This window comes from Protopterus annectens, chromosome 4.part0 (assembly GCF_019279795.1).
Source record: "Protopterus annectens isolate FY-2018-M chromosome 4.part0, PAN1.0, whole genome shotgun sequence".
Lineage (NCBI taxonomy): Eukaryota > Metazoa > Chordata > Ceratodontiformes > Protopteridae > Protopterus > Protopterus annectens.
In genome coordinates, this window is record NC_056733.1 from 890,899,437 (window position 1) to 890,922,538 (window position 23,102).

Genomic DNA, 23,102 nt, shown 5'->3' on the forward strand with positions numbered 1-23,102 from the left:
GCAAATCCTTCTTGGGCCCCAAGACCTGGTCTAGCTTGGAGCGTTTAGTGAAAGTGTGAACTGTAGAACAGGTAAGCTGCTTCCATGACAGAGGCTGTGTCGATCCTCTAAGGCAGGCCTTGGAGGTAGCCATGCCTCTAGTGGAATGAGCCCCAACTCCTTGAGGCAATGGTTTGTCGTGAGTAGCAGGAGAGAATGGACTTCCTGATCCAACAAGAAATGGTTTGGAGACTGCCTTACCCAGACCCCTGAAGTGGAAGGAGATTAACAGCTGGTCAGATTTTCTGAAGCACTTAGTTTTGTCTAAGTAGAACCTCAGCTGTGTGTGCACATCTAGTGAATGAAGGATCCTCTCTGCGGTATTAGTTGGAGAGGGGAAGGTAGATGAATGGACTGATTTAAGGATAGCTCGTTCACCACTTTGGGCATGAATGATTTGTGCACAAGGTCACCCTGTCATTGTGGAAGGTGGTGTAATGAGGACAGGCCACTTGAGGGCCTGTAGTTCAGACACTCTTCTAGCAGAGGCAATGGCCACTAAGAATGGCTTTCCATGTGCACAATGGCAGAGAAGCTGTGTTGGCTGGCTCAAAAGGAGCTAAGGCAAGTTTTTCCAGCACGAAATTGAGGTCCCAGGGAGAAGGGTTGGGTTTTCTTGGTGGTCTAATATGAAAGACCCTTCTCAGGAAAAGTCTAATGTCCAGACTGGAAAGCAGTGGTGGCTGTAAACGCAAGCTGAAATGGCAGAAAGGTGGACTTTCACTGAATATGCTAGTCCTTCCTTAATGAGCTCACATATATAGGTAAGAACAAGTGTCTGATCTGCCTGAAAAGGATCCCTGTCCTTAAGAGAACACCATTTTGAAAATCTGCCATTTAGACAAATTTTTTTCTAGTAGTTGGTTTCCTGGCCTCCCTCAGGACTGAGCACATCCTCTGAGCAATGTGGTCTGAAAGGGATCAGAAGTTGTTCACCCAAAGAGTTAAGTGCAGCAAAAACAGCTGGGGGTTAATGAGAGATCATTTTGTTGAGTTAGTAGGTTCACCTTGTGGGGGTAACTTGTGGTGACTGCCCTTAGCTAGAGAATGAAGGGTGAACCAGAGATCCTTTTGTTGCGTTAGTAGGTTCACCATGTGGGGGTAACTTGTGGTGACTGCCCTTAGCTAGAGAATGAAGGGTGAACCAGTGTTGCCATGGCCAATAGGGAGTCTCCAGCAGGACTTTTGATAGTTCCTTTTTGATCTTCAGAAGAACCTCTTTTTAGAGGAAAGGCCTACAGGAACATTCCCTTCCATGGAAAGCTGAAGGCATTCACTCTCCAGGCTAGTAGTGTGTGATCCCCTGGTGCAGAATGTGTGTGTTCTGGAGGGAGGCAAACAGATTTACTTGGTGTGCCCACTGGTGGACAATGTCTAGGAAGGTATCCCTGTGCAACATCCATTCATGTTGAGAGGATGTTATGTTGAGCAAGTCCACTTGTTTGTTTTCCTGAGAAGGGATGTAAGAATCCTGCAGGAAAAGGTTGTTGTTGGCTGCCAGATCCCAGATTTGTAGATTATCTGACATAACTGGTATGCCTTTGCCCCTCCTTGCTTGAGGTACCGCATGACAGTTGTGTTGTCTGTCACAATGGGGAGCAGCCCTGGTTGCAAGATAAGGAAAGCTTTTAGAGCAGCCAGCAAGACAGCAGTCATTTCTCTTGACATTGATGTGTTGATTTTGCAGGGCAGGGGTCCAACACTGTTGTGCCCTGAAGTCCTGTATCGCTGCCCCCCACCCTAGGGCTGATGCATCTGTGGGCATGGATTGAGTGGTGGTGGTGAGGGGGGAGTTGCAGAGGAATGGCCTGGTGCTGTAAGATTTGCAGAATCGACCACTTAAACTGTTTTTAAGCGGGGCAGAAGGGGAATAGGTTTGTCTAGTGGATGCTGGCTCAGACCACACATTCTTTAGGTATCATTGGAATTTTCTCATGTGCATCCTGGCTAATGGGAGCATAGGAATAGTAGCTGCCACGAGACCTAGGACTTGCAGAAATTGTCTTGCAGACAGATGCTATTCTGAAAGTAGGCTTTGAAAATGGGTGGCAAGAGACTGCACTTTGTCCGGTGGAAGAAATGATCTCATCAGGTCTTTTCTGATCCTGCAGCCTAGGAAAACTTTGTCCTGTTGAGGAAGAGGAGGATTTCTGGAGGTTTAGGGTGAATCCCAAGTTGTGAAGGAAAGACATGGTGAACTGGAGAGGGGTTTGTAGGGTGGACTCAGATTCTGCCAGTATGAGAATGTCAACCAGGTAAGGGTAGATTTGGACTCCCTTGGTTCTGCAATAGGCAGTGGCTGGGGTCAAGCACTATGTAAAAACTCTGGGAGCCGTAGATAAGCCAAAGGGCAAGGCTGCAACCTGAAAATGTGAAGAGGCCAGTGAAGCGTAGAAAATTCCTGTGGGAGGGCCTGATGGGAATGTGCAGGTAAGCATCCTTTAGGTCCACAGTGACCATGAAAGCTTGGGAGGGGATGAGAGGTAGGACAGCTTGAAGGGAGAACATCCTGAAGGAGGGAACCTTTAGGAACAGGTTCAGATAAGTTAAGTCCAGGATTGGCCTCCAAGAAACATCTTTTTTGGAACTAAGAAAAGACTGGAATAGAAGCCTTGTCCTTACTCTCAAGGGAACTGGTTTTATAGTTCCTAGAGTCAGGAGTCTGCAAAATGAGAGGGAATAGACTAAGCTGATTTTGGAGGGAAAGGAATTTTTTGGTTTTTTTGTTTCCTTCCAGGATAGAAAATATCCTTTCTGGATGATGGGAAGAACCCAAAGATCAGAGGTGATGGTTTTCCAGAAGGGAAGGCAGTGGGGTAAGGCAGGCAGACAGAGGCAGTTTTCCAGAAGGGAAGGCAGTGGGGTAAGGCAGGCAGACAGAGGCAGTTGAGCAGAACAGTCATGCTGAAGAGGGGCCCCCTCTGTCTGGAAAGAGCTGTTTGGCTGTGGGCTGAGAGTTGGGGAGTCTGGAGTAAGGCAGTCTCCTGGATCAGGACACTAAGGAAGTCCCTCTGACAAAGGATGTTTTTGCTGGATAGTTCCTGTAATATCTAGGGAAGGGGGACAGCAGCAGATGCTTAATGTCCTGCAGTTTTGCTTCTCTAAGTTTTTGAAAAGTCCTGCCGAATTTTTCTCAAATAAAAGGTTGTGGTGGAGCATCCATGATTTTGGACTTAAAAAATTCTCTGGTAGAGGTTGTAGGCAAAGCCAGGAGTATCTGCACAAAGCAGATGCAGCAGACCTGGCTTAGGCCTCTGCTGCATCATAACCACCTAATATAGTGTGTCCGGCTACTTGTGTAGCAAGCGAGTTATCGATTTCAATGGCAGCTTTGGTTGGACAGTCTGGGGTGGAAGCCTGGGAGACCAGGTCCAGGGCATATTTATCCATGTGGGTTTGGTAATTGATGGCCCTTAAGGCCAGGGTAGAGGAGGTGTATACCTTCTTACCCATTCTGTCCATGGTTTTGCTGTTTGTTGGCAAATGTGAAGCAGAAGGCAACTGCCTAGACTGTCTGGGGACACCGCAATAAATGCTGGGTCTGCCAGGGGAGGTTTCACCAGAAACTTCTGGTCATCAGGCACTTTGTAAAACATCCAGCCTTTTAGGGGCAAGAGGTTGAGAATCTGGATTCTTGTAGACAGAGTTAAAGGCATCCAGGAAGGCTAGACGCACAGGAGGAATAACTGAAGGAGAGGGAGACTAAAGTTGCAAAAGTTCAAAATATCTTTTCTGGGTATCTGACATTAAGGTAGTATCCCACTTGAAGTACTCTTTCATTTTTGAAATAGTTTCCCTAAAGGTAGTATCCATGGTGGGGACTCTCAACAGTCTTAGTCTGGGGAGTAATAATCCATAGGTGAAGCAACTTGAGACATAGGAAACGGATTCCTCAAGAGCAGGACTAGTCTGTTTCTCCCTGTTGAGTAGTGGGTAAAGGGAGGGAGGAAGCAGAGGCTGGCCTGGGGCTCAGCACAGGAATGTTGGTAGGTGCAGGGCCTATGGGCCTAATGCAAGCCTTTATTGCCCTTAAGGAATTGGTAAATGACTGCCATCTGGAGTTCCTTGAGGTGTAGGGCACAAGTGTTGCCTTTTTTTTCTTTGTTGGCATGGGCTTAGGGCTGCAGCAGTAGAGATCTCAGTCAGCCGACCAAGAAATGCCCCCCCCCCCCATCAGTTGTGGCCGGTGTCTGGATCAAATCTGCCGATGTGCTCAGTGACTGCTATAATAGGATCTTCCAGAGGAACTGAAGCCAACAGAAATCTGTTGTCCCTCAGCCCCTATATCATTAGTCAGGAATATGCCTAGAAACATTGGCCTTCTCTCAGTTGCTTGGCTTGGGCAGCCAACTCTGAATCCATCCAGAGTGTGAGGCGTTTTAATCTTTGATTTTCCAAATATAAAATTTAGTGCAGCCAACTGGTTGCATAGGGTTTTTGGCACAAAAGACTGACAAATGGAGCAGGGCTTATGGTTGTGCTCCTTTCCTAAGCAAAACACATTGGTCACGAGAGTCTGTGCGGTACTAGACACCCACAATTACTTGGCTCTTTCTCTGACATCTGCTAAAAGGGAAATCTGCAGCAACCAGCTCAAGTGTACATAAAAAACCCCAATGGGATACTTACCTTTTGAAGTTTTTGGTCGTAAAAGCAAAACAGCCGAAGCAGTACTTTCCTGCAGCTGAAAGGTTCTGTGGTATATGCATGCAGATATCATTTATGGTCCCTGGTTATGGCCCTGTATGCGACATCCCACACACCTACAGCAGCCAAGCTTAAGCTTTTGTATAGGAGCCAGCGACAGGTCGCCTGAGGCAGGAAATCCCACAGTATGAATACAGCAACATAGGAAGAGGACATCAGCTGTAATCTACGTATTCACACATGAATTAGTTCAGCAATGCCCATATTTATGGAGATACGATAAAATGAAATATGGAGCAGTATGTTTTAAGGACTCTTATGGCAGCTAAGGATGTGAGACGAGACCAAAATACAAACTGAGAAAATGGAAGCTTTTGCCTATGGATAGCAAGATACAAGCAATAGAAAAGCTTTAGTCCTTTTAGCTTTATACACAAATCAGACAATTTTATCAACTAATGGAGAGCTGTGGATAGGGGAACAGAGAAAGCAGCAAGTGGGATAACAATCTTTCCAACAGAAGGAGTTTTAGGATTACCTGATTTGAAGGGACATTTTAGAGCTACACAGTTAAGGCTCTCATACATAAGCAGAAAGACGTAATTTCAAGTGGAAGGGGATAATTCAAGTAGTAAGGACAGAGTGGAATTTTGGATGCAGACCTTTAAAGAGAACAGTCATATGAAATATTATATTCATAAAAGTAGCAGAAGTACACCAAGCCAACACAGGAATGGAGAAAAGATTCTGCCGATAAGAATGACTGCAATTAGGGGTATACAGAACAGACAAGAGGGGCCAGAATTTACAGGAGGAAGCTGGCAAAGGAACTAAGGTACTGTGAACAAAAATGGAGAGGGGCTAAAGGTAACAGAACAGGAAGAAATTAAAAAATCATTTGGACTGCAGACTAAAGACTGTATTCCCTTTCAGGGAAGGATAGAGTATAGGCAGAGAGAAAGGGATAAGGGAATACTAAGTGGAAGACCTGAAGTGGCCAAGTTTTTGGTTAAACTGCAACAGATGCTGTTAAAAATGAATTAAAGCATATTGTAAAACATTGCACAACTACAAAAATGAACAAATGAATCCAGGTAAGCCAGCAAAATCACTTCTGAAAAATGAATCCAAGTGTAAGAAAATAGAAGATACCACAGCAAAAAGTATTTATTAAAATTCCACCACACTTTTAAAGGCACTAAAAACAAGAGATGAGCGCTTTCAGCATTTTGCCTTCAGATCAGCATTTACAAATCTAATGCTCAGTTAAATACTAAAATCATCAATAAAATTCAAAATGCATCACTAACATTTCCTGTGGAAGTTACATCACTGACTATTTCCTCTGCAGATTTCACTTCTGTTAATCACATATGCAAAAAGAGGCATGCCCAGTGTCAAACGCTGAGGTTAGGGATGATTCGCTTTGAATTTTATTGGATGATTTTAGTAATTAACTGAACATTAGGTTTGTAAATGCAGATCTGAAGGCAAAAAGCTGAAAGCACTTATTTCTGGTTTTAGTGCCTTAACAACTGTGCTGGAATTTTAATAAATGTTTTGCCGTGGTATCTTCTTGTTTTCTTACACTACAAAAAAATCTGAGGTCATAAAAGATTGGGAATTCATTACATAAGCAACAATGGGAGGACATATGTATGATTCCCAAATATGTGAAGTCTAGAGGTAGGATTTTTGCCTGTAAGTGTTTGCACAGGTACTTCTATAACCCAAACAGACTCTGAATAAATGGCAAATCTTGGAGGTGTAAACAAAAAGTATCTGGGAAGAATGTTGTGTGTACAGAGATATCAGACTTTAAAATTCCCTACAGAGTACTCTGTCAAGAACACATGGCAAGCAATTAATTGTAAAAGGAAATTTTTTAACTAGGATACAGGATCTGAATTGCCTAGACACCAAGGCCTTCTAAGTTTAATTCTGGTGACTGCCATACCGGCAAATAGAAAATAGAAATCTAAGTCCAAGCCAAAAATACTTGAAATGGTGACATACTGCAACAGATAAAACAGGAAGCGAGATCTTTAGGAAAGGAGTAAATTACACAAAAAAGGGAAAATGTGATAACACAGAAAATGTTTTGGAGGAGGAATGAGGTTTAAGAGACAGCATGATTTGAACAAATGTATATAATGGACAGGTATTGTACAGAAGGATGTACATTTGTAAATGTGTACGTAATATGGTAAGATTACTTTTATATAAATAGTTCTCAAGTGATAAAGACGTTTAAAAATAATCAAGCAATGAACTAATCAGTAATGAAATAACCTCATCTTTCAAAACTGCTTTATAACCACCTCCAACCTTCAGTAAAACAACTTCTAACATTTCACTGCTAGATGAAATAACTAGATTACTGGAGGTCAAAATGCAGGCTTATTCCTAAGCAACAACGCACTCCTTACAAAATGTACTTTGTTTGGCCAGACCTCTTATACATACTTCAAAGACATAACTGGGCTTCAAGTCCACTTAAATGGTTTGCTCATCAGCACATTTGAGTTACAGCATTATAAAGATGGAAAATACATCTGGCTATCTTCCCTACCCAGCGCTAAGTCACGCAACAGGGAAACAACTTACCAACAGGAGATGGCATCCTGGGGCCCAAATACTCTGCAGAAGCCCGAGGTGGGAATGGATGCAAAGGAGCTGTCCCTCTCTGACCATGTATCAAACTGTTGGGTTCAGAGCCCCTCAAAAGACTGCTCAATACATCAGAAGGTGGTCTTGCCATCTGTGGACCCAGAATCTCCTGCCACAGAATAAAAGGTTAGTGAACAACCAGTACTAATCAGATTCTTTTACTTATATTTAGCTTTAAGTGCAGTTCAAGGACTTCACTAAATGAAGCCACTAAATTTCTTCTAAAAGCACACCGTGATAAACAAAAAGGGCTACTCAGATGCAGCACACTGCCCTTAACACAATGAAAACAGCTTTGGTGCACTGGTTTTATCTTCCCTCTGCAGCCAATTCACTGCGATGACTACAGATACAGCCTTCAACATTTACCATTGCTGCCTTAAGCTGACACTCAAGGCTCTCAAAAGAGCTACAATAGAGAATTCAGTGATGCATTCTAGCATCTTGTCTAAAAGAGGCGAGCAGCAAGCAATCAGCATAAACCTGATATTTAACATTTGTCAGTTTCATTCTAGAATGTAGTAAAAAGCAGTGCCTCACATTGAAACTGAAGCACTAGTGAAGATAGATAAGAATTACTCAATTAGAACATGAAACCGTCTAAATGTAGCAAGAATTTAACACCAACTCAGACATGCAAAACAAAAGTAGCATCAATGCACAAGGATAGGCATACAGCTGCAGGAGCTCACCTACATAACATATGTACACAACCCATTTCCTTGTGTCTAGCCGCCCCGTTCACCCTGCAGTCTCACTCTGCTCCCGTACTCCCAATTCCCACCCACCCCCAGGGGTCCTAACTATAAACCTCCACTGGCCACACCCCATTCCTATACAACCAATCCCAACCTCCCACTCAAGTGCTAATTACCCTATCCCACCACTTATACTCCTTACATCAGTAAGCTCTTAATTTACAAACTCATTATCCCCATCTTCTACAATACCCAAATAAAATATCCCCACCAACATCCTCTTCAAATTTTCCCCACTTACTATTTAACCATTCACTATGGCCACCATACCCAAATCCAAATACACAATACTATTCCTTTTAAATTGCTATCCTACCTGTACTATGTCCTTTCTAAATATGAACATCTAACCTCAACTATCTTCAACCAATCCCTTAAACAATCAACCCTGTCAGACCTACCACCTCACAAACTACATTACCTCAACACCCTCCTATTTAGAGCCAAAGTTAAATTGTTTAGTCCACCTTAACTATAACCAACCAATGACACCAAAATTCTCACCCTGTAAATTCCTAAATATACACAGAATTAAAAATACTAACCTTTTAGATGGTGACATCCATCCCAACCTTGGCCCCAACACCACTACCACCTCCAACCCACCTAAACCAAATCCATGTATTCTTCAATCCATCACTAAACCATCAAACTCTCTCCTTATAGCTCATCTCAACATACAGAGCCTAAACAACAAAGTTGCCCACCTCCATGCCCTCTTAGATGTTCACTCCTTTGACATCCTTTGCCTAACAGAAACCTGGTTAAAACCTGCAACACAGGACAATGAAATCACCCCACCTGGAAACAATATCCAGAGATTAGATCGAACCACCAAAAAGGGTGGGGGTGAAGCAATATTATATATGACAGAGTTGCAAGTTACACCTATAAAATGTTCAACCACCTTCTATTAGCGCTGAAATCTCAAATCCAAATCAACACCTATAAATCCATCTATATAATATGCACCTAACTCCCTCCAGGTAACAATATAAACACCCTTGAAAATACTGCTTCCTGGCTTTCAACTAACTACCCACAAGAAACCATTGTCTTGGGGGACTAATACTGACTGGAATACCTGCTTCTCAGTAAACCAGACTACCCACATAAACCTCTGGTTTTTCCCAAACTATAAACCTCCCCCACCAGGATCCATAAACCTAATAAAGAAACTGCTCTTGACTGGATACTGATAGTCATACCCTCTCCTATGAAGCAGGAATCCTTCCTGATGTCAGACACCACTCCCTGACCTACATAACCAGGAAAAAAATCAATGCTCATTAACCAACCTTAGATAAAACCATTCGAACCAACAAAAACTTCAACCCTATTAACTTCCAAACTGAACTTAAAGCATGTGACTGGTCACCCCTAAGACACCTCCAATTAGACGAGGCAGTATCCTTTAATATCAAATTCTTAGAACTGGACTGTCATATGCCCCATCCCGCTCAATGAGAAATAGGACCAAACCTGCTCCATGGCTAACAAAAAAAGAGACAAGGCACAAAATTATACTAAGAAATAAAATCTGGACCAAATGGAGAACTAAAAAAGTACAGTTTTGTACCTACCATAAATGTAGATGTTAGAGTGTATACACTGCTGCAGTCATTACACTTTGGTTATCCTGCCATCAGGCGGTTCCCCAGTCGGCCCGAGTTCCAAAGTCCTGGTCCGGCGTTGGTTGCTGTGGCCTCCTCCCTGACTGACGTCAGTGCGACAGGGGTATGTAACATGCAGCAGACGCAATTTTCTTCAGTTTTTCTTGCCCCAGATGTCAGCTGCCTCTAAATAGGTAGGCAATTCTAATTGCTAACAAAACATACATAAGAAAAGCAAAAAAAAAAACAACTTGCAGCTACCAGCAAATACTCCCCATAAGTAGTAAGGGTCGAAGACATAGGTACGTACTAGCAAATAAGAGGGGAAGGAGGGAGAGTAACCTGGACCGCAGCAGTGTATACACACTAACATCTACATTTATGGTAGGTACAAAACTGTACTATGTTCATAGTGTTACACTGCTGCAGTCATTACACTGATAGAATCCCAAAGCTGAGGTAGGGGTGGCTGGTTCTACAAGGCATTAGGGATGGCTATAAAGCCCTGCAGCACTGCAGTGGCAAAGCCAGCTCTGGATTTAGAGTAAAGAGGCAGATGGTAATGCTTGGTGAAGGTATGTACAGAACTCCAAGTTGCTGCTTCCAAAATATCCTTTGTAGGCAGTTGAAGTGGCTGTTGCCCTGGTGGAGTGAGATCTAATGCTGCTAGGTACAGGTTTTCCATGGTATGTGTAGCAGAAACGTATTCAATGTCCCTATCCATTTTGAAATAGTCTGTTTTGAAATGGCTTTTCCCTGTGCTTCTGCAGCATATGCTACCAATAATTGCTCAGATTTTCTGAAAGCTTTGGTTTTGTCCAAGTAAAAGCGTAACTGCCTGTGAACGTTGAGTGTGCAGTAGTCTCTCCCCTTTATTCTGTGGTTTAGGATAAAAGGTTGGCAGGTGAATAGTTTGGTTTAGAGCCACACTGGATACCACCTTTGGCATAAACGTAGGGTTAGTTCTTAAAGACACCCTGTCCTGGTGGAAAAATGAGGAAAGGTTCCACTGCCATTGGTGCCTGTATTTCTGAAACTCTTCGTGCTGATGTTACTACCAGGGGCAGAGCAGTTTTTCAAGAGATATATTTTAATTTTGCTGTGTTAGCTGGCTGAAAAGGAGGTAAAGTTAGTTTTTCCAAAACAAAGTTGAAGTCTCAAGTTGGAGTAGGTGCTCTACGGGGCGGTATTATGTTTTTAGCCCCTCTGAGGTACTGTTTTAACAGAGGATTAGAGAAAAAGTACAGTTTTGTACCTACCATAAATGTAGATGTCCGATAGATATGCAACTGCAGTCATAACATATGGGTTGTCCTGCCTCAGGCAGCCCTCGGTCGGCTGAATTCCAAAGTCTGGGTCCGGTGTCGGCTGGTGTCGCCTCCTCTCAGACGTCAACGGCTGGAGTATAAAGGCATCGGCCGACGCCATCTTCTTCAGTGTTTCTTGCCCCAGATGCCAGGTGCCCTCCTAGGAAGGCTAAATTTGGTAAATGGATAAAAAATAATCCCAAACATGCACAACAGTAATAAACAGATACACCATAGGAATACCCCCAGCTAATGGGAAAAGGGGGAGGGACCCAAAAAGGATACAGAGGGGTAGGAGGGCGGAAAAATCCGACTGCAGTTGCATATCTATCGGACATCTACATTTATGGTAGGTACAAAACTGTACTATGTCCTTCAAGAATGCAACTGCAGTCATAACATATGGGTTGAATACCATAGCCAAGCTGGGGGTGGATGGAACCAAGATAAGGATGGTGTAGCTAAAATCCCCTGCAGGACTGCCGAAGCAAAGCCTGCTCGGGATCTGGAATACAAGGGCAGGTTGTAGTGCTTGGTAAATGTATGCACGGAGCTCCATGTAGCAGCCTCTAAAATGTCCTTTGTTGCCACTCCTCTTAGGAAAGCTGTGGAAGTGGCCATAGCTCTGGTGCAATGTGGCCTAATATTGGCTGCCACACCTTTTCCATGGAAAGAATAGCAGAATCTGATGCAATGTCCAATCCATTTTGAAATTGTTTGTTTGGAGATTGCTTTTCCTTGCACTCCAGCAGCATAGGCTACAAACAGTTGGTCAGACTTTCTGGTGGCCTTAGTTCTGTCCAAGTAGTAACGTAGCTGTCTGTGTATGTCCAAAGTATGCAGTAGCTTTTCCCCCCTATTTTGAGGATTGGGGAAGAATGCAGGCAGGTGAATAGCTTGATTTAGAGACACCCTGGAAATAACTTTGGGCATGAATGTAGGATTGGTTCTTAGAGAAACTCTGTCGATGAAAAATGAGGAAGGGGGGCACTGCCATGAGTGCCTGTATCTCAAAATCTTCTTGCAGATGTGACTGCCAACAAGAAGGCAGTCTTCCATGAAAGAAATTGCATTTCTGAACTTGCTGCTGGCTCAAATGGAGGAAGAGTTAATTTTTCCAACACAACTGAGGTCCCATGCAGGTACTGGCTGTTTTCTGGGAGGTTTGACATTCTTTATTCCTCTTAGAAACTAGAAACTGTCTTAGCAATGGATGAAAAACACTGGAGGGTCACAGTTGTATTTTGCTGAGATTGCTGAGGCATGAATCTTTATTGAAGAGTATGAAAGCCCAGTATGAAGTAGTTCTGCCAAGTATTCTAAAATCTGAGGTATACTCTAATGCTGTGTCCTGACCCCTGTTGGCATTCCAGATGCTGAATCTCTTCCATTTGGCTGAATATGTTTTTCTTGTGGAAAGCCTGCGTGCTTCCAGCAGGATTTCTTGAACCGATTTTGATAGAGAGTTAGGAGGAGAAATCATGTTAGCCTCCAGGCTGTCAGATGTAATGATTTCAGGTCTTGATGTACCGTCCTGTAATTGTGTTGCGTTAGGAGCAGGGGCCATAGGGTCAGAGGCCCTGGTTCGGTCCGAGTTATGGTCAATAGCAATGGGTCCAAACAAGAAGCAGGTGCCCGTGAAACCCTTGCACGGCCAAACAGGAGAAACTCATAAACAGAAGACGCCAGCAAGTGTTGGCAAATGCCACATCCAAAAATGATTTATTACCATAGGAAGAAAAATCCCCCTAGGACTCAGATGTTTATATATAGATGAGCCATGCATGAAGACCAATCACAACACAGCATAAACAATTCTTACAATTGGTCATTAAGGCCAGGTGAAAACAAAGCTCCAAGTTTTATAATCCATTTTCTCTCCTTGGAGCCAAGTAATTCCTGCCAATACTGTTTATCCTTGCATTTCCCCTTAATACAATCAATAATGACAAACTTAAAAGAAGCTGATGCATGTTTTAGACAATGTTTGTATAGTGCATTGCTAGTACGTTTGTTTTTAACATCACTCAAATGCTCACAAATTGTAAGACGAAAGGCCCTGGAGGTTTTTCCAACATAAAAAGCAGAATAGCAATGGGTACCAGTGCTGCCTTGGCCAGTCTGGAGCTATCAAAATACCTGTTGGTTGTTCTGATTTCATCTTCAGTATCACCTTGGTCAGCAGAGGCAGAGGGAATGCATATTTTTTTTAGAGAATTCCAGCTGAAGGAGAGCATCCGTCTTCCAGGCTAGAGGATGGCGAGTCCTTGTGCAGAACTTTTTCAGGTGATGATTTAAATGGGAGGCGAAAAGATCTACATTCGGTCTTCCCCATGTCTTTGTCAATTGAGAGAAAATGTGAGGATGCAGCATCCATTCCTGTGGATCCATGAAATTTCTGCTCAGGTTGTCCGCCAGTACATTGTCCTTGCCTGGTACAAACTGGGATTGTAAATGTATCTTCAGGCTCAGGGACTTTTCCCAGAAAAGCATGGTTAGTCTGCAGAGGGGATAAGAATGAGTGCCTCCCTGCTTGTTTATGTACCACATCACAGTGGTGTTGTCAGTCCTCATCAGTAAATGCCCTTGCTGTAATGATTTTTCGAAAGTCTCGATTGCATGCATCACTGCCAACATTTCCTTTTGGTTTATGTGCAGATGTCCTTCCTTAGGTGTCCATTGCCCTTGAATGCATCTGTCCTCCATGTGCACCCCCCATCCATGGTCTGAGGCGTCTGTTGTAATCATTTGGCCTGCTTGAGGTCTGTTAAAAGACATGCCTATGTTTTGCTGACTGGCTTGAGCCCACCATAACAATTCTTTTTGCAGACATGGAATAAGTGGGATTATGTCCTCTAGGCTTTGCCTGTGTTGAGACCATAAGTTTTTTAAATACCATTGCAGCTTTCTCATATGAAGTCTTGCCAAAGGTATCAGAAGGATGCGAGATGCCATGAACCCCAGGGCCTGCAGGATTTTCCTTGCAGTCAGCTGGGAGAGTTTTGCTAGGCCTTTGAAGTACTCTGGTAAATGCTGCTGTTTTTCCTCTGTGAGGTAGGCCATTTGGTTTTCTGTGTCCAGTCTGGCTCCTAAGAATATAATCTGTTGGGATGGCAGTAGCTTTGACTTCTGAATGTTGACCGTGTATCCCAAGGCCTGCAGCAGATGCATGACATAGGCCAAATTTTCTTAAGGTTTGTTTGTTGTCTGCTTGTATGAGGCAGTCGTCCAAGTAGGGGTATATTTGAATCCCCTGCAGTCTGCAGTGTGCCACTACTGATGCCAGGCATTTCGTGAACACTCTGGGCGCAGTAGATAAGCCAAACGGCAATGCTGAGAATTGATAATATTCTGTCCCTGCAAGAAATATGAGGTATCTTCTGCAGCTTTGTCTGATAGGGACATGCAGGTATGCCTCCTTGAGGTCCACAGTGACCAGTCAAGACCCCTTGCCCAGCATGGGAAGGAGTTGCTGCAACGTCAGCATTTTGAACTTTGGCACTATGAGAAAAGTGTTTAGAGATGAAGTCCAGTATGGGTCTCCATTTGTTTTCTTTTCTTGGAACAAGGAACAGCCTTGAATAAAATCCCTGGCCTTGCTCCTGAGGAGGAACCCTTTCTATTGCTTTTATACTTAACAGCTTGGAAACTTGAGAGTGCCTCTGCCCTTTGATGATGTGGCAGGTTTGGCATGCCTTGTCTTATTGGTAATGTGTGGAAGTGGAATCTGTAACCTTTGTCTATCAAATCCAGAATCCAGTTGTCCTTGGTTAAAATATGCCAGTTTTGAGAATAAGGATAATTTTCCACCCATGGGTGCTTCTTTGAACCTTTGTAGGCGGAATGAAAATCAGTCATTGCGATTGTCCTTGTGGTGCAGCTGAACTGTCTGTACCACTTCTTTGATTTGGAGTTTGCCATTGGCGTCCCCTGTAAGATCCTCGGTATTGCCCTCTACCTCGGGCACGTCTGCTTTTTCCCCTTTGAAACTTGTCTGAGCCGGGGAAGGACCAATTCTTTGAGGGCCAGTTTCTGCTGAATCTGGGAGGCTGAACCTGAAGGAAATCCTTGACTGACTGTACTGACTTTGCTTTTTCCTCTATGGATTTCAGTACATCTTGTGCATTAGCACCAAAAAGCTTCTGTTTTTCCAAAGGTGCATCAAGTAACTTTACTTTAACATAGTCAGGCAAAGACTGATCCTTTAACCAAGCATGTCTATGTATCACAGCCCCAGTCATAGCTGCCCTACATGAAGCTTCCAGTGCATTATAACCACACTGAAGAAAATGGTTATTAACCTGCTGAGTGTTATGTATATGATCCTGCAATGCCTTTTTATCAATAGGCTCAGGAGAGGCTAACTTTCTGTAAATCATCCAGGAGAAAATCCTGGTACTGAAACATGTGAAAAAGGCAATTTAGTAACCTCATGGCCAGGGTAGTAGAAGTAAATACTTTTTTACCCCATCTCTCCAGGGACCTTGCTTCCCTGTCTGCTGGCAGTGGGTTTTTGGCAGAGGAGGTAGCCACTCCCTTGGGGCCCTGTGAAATAGTTTCTAGATCCACAGAGTGGGCCTTAAAAAGGTGCTTGTGGGTGTCAGGGACCCTATAATATCTGTCCGGCTTGACAGGAGCCGGAGGAAGAGAAACAGGGTTAGCACTGGAGTCAGAGAAATCATCCAAAACATCCATAACAGGTGGAATAGCTAAAGGCCTGTGCTGGGGAAGCTAGAGGAAGGTACGAAGCCTTTTCCTGGAGTCAGAGAATTCCTGACCCTGCCATTGAAAATGTTCCCTCATGGAATGCAGGACTTCACCAAATGAGAAATCCTCTGGAGGGGAGGCAGAGGGAATTGATTCCTCAGCATCAGAGTCCTCGTAGGCCTGGAAGGATTCTTCTTGGGTATCAGAATGTTCAGAATCCCCCAGAGGCTTCATCCGAAGAGAGGTCGTCCGCCTGCTCAGTTCTGGGCCTTTTCTCTGCAGGTGGCTGTGAACTCCTCTCCGGATGAGGCTGAGACCCCCTGATAAGGGAGATAAGATCAGCAGCCAGAGACATGATTTGCTTATCAGAAGGGGCTTGGGCAGTAGGTCTAGGATGGGCCTTGGCCTGACTGGCGGCCTTAGCACGTGCAAAGGCCTTGATGGACATGGATACAGGAGGCATAGCAGCCCCACATGCAGGCGTAACCTTGTCCACAGAAATGGTGTCGGGTTGATCCAGAACTTCTGTTTCCGGAGGAAAATCCACAACCGGCACCGGAGAGATCTCAGAGACCGAAGGTCGTGTTAACGCTGTGTCGTCGGCCTGGAGTGGTAGGTTTACCGCTTCCGAAGGAACCGGAGCACTAGCAGAGGGTTTGGGAGTAGCATCAGTAGTGGACGCGGGCAGAGGATGTCGGTCCCAGTCCTTGCGTTTTATAGCAGATTGGGTAGTCTGTTGATCCGACTGCATGATATATGCAAAAGATTCACCGAAAAAGTCCTCAGCGAATTCTGCCCGGTGCCTGAGTGCGCTTATTAAAGCAGGCACAGGCAGCACAGGCAGAGACGTCGTGGTCTGGGCCCAGGCAAGGAAGGCAGAGAGAATGGAAGTCCTTATGAGGTATTTGTTTACCACAAGACAAACAATTAACTTTCTCAATTTGTTCTGACATCGGCTGAGGCAAGAATAAATGTTCCCCAACAGGGTACTTAGCTTTTAGATGACTTCGGTACTGAAAACACAGGAGCTGACCGACCAGCACTTGCCAACTGCTTCTGCTTCGGGCACCGTGCAAGAAAGACTGGAGAAGATGGCGTCGGCCGATGCCTTTATACTCCAGCCGTTGTGACATCGGAGAGGAGGCGACACCAGCCGACGCCGGACTCAGACTTTGGAATTCGGCCAACCGAGGGCTGCCTGAGGCAGGACAACCCATATGTTATGACTGCAGTTGCATTCTTGAAGGACATCTAGTGGATCCGTGTTGTAATGAGCAGAGATGGCAGATGCGTGGATCTTGATGGATAAAAAGGAGAGGCCTTTGTCCAGCATCTGTGTTAAATATTGTAGTATCTGAGGAATGTTTGGGACAAGAGGATCAAGGCTGTGAGCTTGGTTCCAGGCAAAGAATCTCTTCCATTTATCCTAATAGGCTTTCCTGGTACTAGGTCTTCTGGCCTCCAGAATGACATCCATAACTGCTTTGGAGACAGGCATTGCTTGCTTGACTAAGGAATCTTCCATGCAGCTAGGTTTAAGGTCTTTAGCTGGCTGTGTAGTATTCGATTGTTGTGCCGAGTCAGCAGATGTGGGATTTGAGGCAAAATCCATCGTGGTTCTTGTGCTAAGCTCCTTAAGATTGGGTACCAGTGCTGGCAAAGCCAGTCTGGTGCAATCAGGATCATCTTTGGCTGTTCTTGCCTGGCTTTTAGGAGCACCTTTGGCAGGAGAGGTATCCTTTAAGCCCACTGGGCCAGTGGATACCACATCCCACAATGCAGAATCCTTCACAAATGCTTTCTATGGACATCTCCAAGAATGCATGGATCATGCAATCCCAAATAAATCCAAGTCCCTCTCCACCAAAGGCAAGCGTCCTTTCTGGAGGATCTCAGCCATTAAATTGTATAACAAAAGAAGGAAGCAAAATCCCATAAAGGGAAGACATCTCTGATCAACATTAGCAGAAAACTACGTTCTCTCATAAAAACATCCAAGGCCAACTGAGAGAAAAATCGCTAAGGACACTAAAGATAACCACAAAGCCTTCTTCAGCTATGTTAGAAACCTGGGTGGAAACCCTCAGATATGCTCAGAGTTAGTTCACAACAAAAAATACACTGAACCCACAGATATTGCCAACATTCTGGCTGACTGGTTCAGTGCAAATTTCTCCCCTCCCTCACCCCCAAAAGAAGAAATACTTATCCCAGCTGAATGTAATCTCAGTCATCTCAGATGTCCAAGTGAGAATCGCCCTCAACAAAGCTAAAAACACAGCATCAATGGGACCTGACGGTATCCAGGGTTGCATGCTACGTGAGCTCCAAGAGGAGCTAAACCTGCACATAAAAATGCTATTTAACCTTAGCCTTACTACAGGACATGTACCTGAACACTGGTACCTCTACAGACCCTGGGAACTACTGCCCCATAAGCTTAACCAGCCTGGTCTGCAAAGCTATGGAAAGAATCATTATGGAACTCAGAGACATAGGGGACCTACAGACACTTGACCCCACCCAGTTCGGCTTTGTAAAGGGCAGATCCTGCCTTTTGAACCTGGTTGACTTTCGAAACAGTCACTATAGCCATTGAGGGCAAAGCAGTCCATACAGCCTACCTGGACTTGGCTAAGGCCTTCGACAACACCCCACTCGGGCATCATAGATGAGCTCAACAGCTTAAACGTAAACCCTTATGTCACTAGATGGGTTGCAAACTGGCTAAAGGACAGAACCCATGAAGTTAAAATCGCTGGAGCAATGTCAGACTCAAAGCCAGTCACAAGTGGTGTCCCACAGGGATCTGTCCTGGGGCCCCTCTTGTTCGGCATTTATTTCTCCGATGTTAAAGCAAACATGGGAGGGTTGTGGCTGACAAAGTTCACAGATGACTGCAAACTAGGCGCCATAGTCGATACACCAGCGGACACGTACATCCTACAAAAAAGGCCTCACAGAAATGAACTGGTGCCGGAGTCATGGCCTTAAACTAAATGCTAAAAAATGTATAGTCATCCCCTTTGGGAAAAACAAAGTACCCACAAATCATCACAGACAGCAACCCACAGAGTACGGAAAAAGTAATCAGACCTAGGGACCCAATTCGATAGCGACCTCTCATTTGATACCCACATTGCCAAAGTGGTTAGAAAAACATTCTACCTTACACACCTTATGAAGGGATTCACATCCAGATCCAAGGATGTCATTGTACCCCTATACTCCTCCCTCAGACCCATGATGGAGTACAATGCCCCATTTGGTATGTACCTCCCCTGGCATTTGCAACAGCTGGAGAGACCATAAAAGTAGCTCACCAAGAGGATCAAGGGTCTCCAACATATGTCTTATTTTGCCAGACTAAAGAAACTCCAGCTCTGTTCAGTAGCATACCGCCTGCTCAGAGGTGATCTCTGCCTGACGTACAAGGCCATGTCCAATCAGGAACCGATGGACATGCTCCACCTCAAAAAATCCAAATCCATCGGGACCACGAGAGCTGAAGACTTAAACCTCGGCACAAGTATGAATAGGACATGCTGGAGGGATAGATTCATAACCCAGAGGCTTCCCATGCTTTGGAACAAGATCCCAGTTCATGTTAGGCAGAGCCCCTCATTGACTCTCTTCAAGAGAAATCTTGAGGAGTGGATGGGAGACCGTAAGTTTACCCCAGGGGTCACATCTGTCACTACTAGACAGGGGCACAGTAAACTAATTCTATTATATAAAGGGACCTTCATTGTGTCACTAACAGACAGAGGCACAGTATTCTAAATCTATTCTGTGCATTTTTGCACCATTTCATGGGGTGGAGAAAGCCTCATCACTATGGCTAGACTTACAAATGCCCCAGGGCAGATAGCCTAGTACTAAACTAGGCAACTACGGTGGGAAAGCGTATACTTGTAGGTTCTCCCAGCTGAGAGGGCATCCACTTTCCATGCTTGTGGATGGTAACTCCTTGTGCAGAATTTTTGTAGCTGGCAGTTTATTGGGGATGCAAACAGATCTATGTCCGGGCTCCACCATGTCTGTGTTATTCTGAATATTTGTGGATTCAATTCCCATTCGTGGGGATCCATGATGTTTCTGCTTATGTTGTCTGCCAGTGTGTTTTCTCTCCTGGCAGGAATTGTGCTTGCAGATGAACTTGAAGGTTTATAGCAGTGTTCCACAAGGTCATGGCTTGTCTGCACAGGGAGTAGGAGCGAGTGCCCCCTTGCTTGTTTATGTACCACATAACTGTAGTTGTCTGTCTTTATAAGTAGTTGTCCTGGATGCAGCAGGTCCTTGAAAGCTATAAGGGCATTTTGTACAGCTAGCATCTTTTTGAATGATGTGAAGATGCCTTTGTTCTGCGGGCCACGTGCCCTGAATACATTTGCCCGCCATGTGTGCTCCCCAGGCGTAATCCGATGCATCTACTGTCGGTGTTTGCCTGGCTGTGGATTGTGTAAAAGGCTGTCCCTTGAGGTGACAAGCTTGAGCCCACCATTGAAACTCCTGTTAAAGGCAAGGAATTACTGGTATAACTGTTTCCAAACTTTGACAGTGTTGAGACCATACATTCTTTAGGTACCACTGTAGTTTCCTCATATGCAGTTTGGCATATGGTAGTAGTATGCAGGATGCCATGTAACCCAAGGCCTGGAGAATTGTTCTTGCAGGGAATTGGGTCTTTATTGCCATCAATTGAAAGTATCGAGTCAGTTGTCTTTGCTTGTCTGGCGTGAAACAAGCCATCTGGGCCGTTGTGTTCAAGCTGGCGCCCAGGAATATAATTCCTTGTGAGGGCACTAGTTTTGATTTCTTTTCATTTACTGTGTGCCCCAGGCAACTTAACTTTTTTTTTTTACAAATGCCAGATGCTTAAGAAGAATGCCCTTGCTCTCTGCTTGAATCAGGCAGTCATCCAGGTATGGATAAATTTGAATTCCTTTCTGCAAAATGCAATTACTGGTCCCAGGCACTTTGTGAAGACCCTGGGCGCAGTAGATAAGCCAAAGGGCAGTGCAGAGAATTGGTAGTGCATTGAACCAGCTACGAGAGGCATCTTCTGCAGTTTTGTCTGATAGGGACATACAGGTATGCCTCCTTGAGGTCCAAAGTCACGAGCCAAGCTTTCTTGCCCAGCATGGGAAGAAGCTGCTGTAATGTCAACATTTTGACTTTTGGAACATCCTGGTAAGTGTTTAGAGATGAAAGATCCAGAATGGGCCTCCAGGCTTTGGCCTTTCTGGGTACCAGAAAGAGTCTGAGTAAAATCCTTGTCCTTGCTCCTGTGATGGTACCTTCTGAATAGCTCTCGTATCCATGAGTGCTGTAATTTGTTTTTGAGCCTCTGCCCATTGATTTGGTGGCAGATTTGGCATTCCTTTTAACCACGGCAGAGTGTGAAAGTAGAACCTGTAACCTTGAAAAACAATGTTGAGAACCCATTTGACTTTGGTGATCATTTGCCAATTGTGGTAGAAGAGTGACAGTTTTCCTCCCAAGGGGGCTGCCAAGAGGGATTTGTTTGGCAGCTGTAGTGGGAAGTCATTGGAGCTGCTTTTTATATGGTTGGGGCCAGTCTTCCCCTTCTTTATGGCCTGATGCAAGCCACTGTCGAGGTCTATAAGGGCCTTGTTTGACCTCTACCTCTTGGACGTCTGTATCTTCCCCTTTGAGGTATGTCTAATTGGAAAGGACCAATTCTTAGCTGGCCAGATTCTACTAAATCTAAGAGGCTGAACCTGTAAGAAATCATTCACCGTTTGCATAGATTTTGCCTTATCCTCCATTTGCTTTAATACCTCCTCTGCCTCAACTACAAACACATCTTGCTGCAAAGGTGCATCCAATAATTTTGCTTTAACATGATCTGGTAACGTATGTTCTTTTAACAAAGCATGTCTTCTAATGACACAGCCTGTAACTGCTGCTCTGCAGGAGGCCTCTAGAGAATCAAAACCACATTGCAAAGTATGCTTTCCCACTTGTTCAGCTGCATGCAATAAATCCTGCATTTCTTTAAAATTAGGAGGATCTGATTCTGGAAGCATTTTCTGTTTTAACTGAGACAGTAAAAATTGCTGCTATTTTAGCATGTGAAATTAGAAATTTAAGGCTCTCAATGCTAAAGTTGCAGACGTATATACTTTCTTTCCCCATCTATCTTATGCTCTGGAATCTGTCAGAGAACTGGATTCTTGGATGACGACGCCTCAACTCCTTTGGGTCCCTGAGAAATAGTTTCAAGGTCAGCTACAGGGCTTTTATACAAAAATTTGTGCGAGTCAGGGACTCTGTAGTATCTGTCAGGTTTAACAGTGGCAGGAGGTAAGGAATCGGGATTTAAGCTGGATTCAGTATACACATCATCCACAATATCTAACAATGGCGGAATAGCAAGGGGTCTGTGTTGAGGTAAATAAAAGAAAGTCTGAGCCTTTTCTTGGATTGAGTAATCCTGGCCTTCCCAGTGGAAATGCTCCCTCATGGTATGTAGGGTTTCCCCAAAGGAGTAGTCCTCAGGTGGAGAGGCTGATTGAATTGGATTCCTCAGCATCAGAATCCTCATAAGGGGGTAAAGAGTATCCTAGGTCTGAGGATGAATCAGAAGAGATGGACACCTGGTCGGATGAGTCAGTCTACATCCTGTCTAGGCCTTTTATCAGGAGGGGGATGGGACCCCCTGATCAGAGTGATTAGGTCTTCGGCCATTTTGAGCATTTGATTCTTAGGCATGGAGGCCTATCCTGGAGAATGCTGTATTTGTTTCTTAGATTTTAAAGGAGGCTTAGACTTAGCTGAGGGTTTAATGCTTAACTGAGTAGGTCTGAAGATGCTCTCTGAAGCTGTGGGTTGCTCAGCTACTCCAGATCCCTCTGAAAGTAGAGTCTCGGTAGTCTGAATAACTTGTGCGTCAGAAGGCCCAGCCATCTCCACGTGGGAGTCAGAGGCGGCCTGTGGTTCTACAGAAGCAGTTGTCAGAGGCTGCGAAGGCACTTCGCTGAAAACCAGAGAACCGGCGACTGGCCTAGAAGAGGCTTAGTCAGTTTTAGGCCTTGGATACCTATTCTTGTCTTTACGCTTTTTGTGTATTCCGGTCGTCAGAAGTTCCAACGGCATGGTATAATTGAATTTTCTACCAAAATAATGTCGAGCAAAATCTGATGTTTAATAGTGCGCTTGTTAAACTTAGCACAAAACCGACAGCCAGTGACATCGTGGTCTGGGCCTAGGCATGGGATACAATAGGAATGGAAATCCTTAAGGTATTTGCTTCCCACAAGAAATACAGTTTCTAACTTTTACTGACATCGGTCTGAGGCAAGAAAGTTTCCCCAATGGGGTACTTAGCTTTGTAG

At 44.5% G+C, this 23,102-nt stretch overlaps 1 protein-coding gene across 4 annotated transcripts in view; it reads right to left on the minus strand.

Moving 5' to 3' along the window:
• Positions 1–23,102, minus strand: part of EIF4ENIF1 (eukaryotic translation initiation factor 4E nuclear import factor 1) — a 1,251,142-nt gene that overhangs the window by 699,986 nt on the left and 528,054 nt on the right. For all 4 annotated transcript variants that reach the window (XM_044068847.1, XM_044068848.1, XM_044068846.1 and 1 more), the window contains one exon: positions 7,294–7,465. In XM_044068847.1, the coding sequence (XP_043924782.1) occupies positions 7,294–7,465 (172 nt within the window). The remainder of the gene's footprint in view (positions 1–7,293; positions 7,466–23,102) is intronic.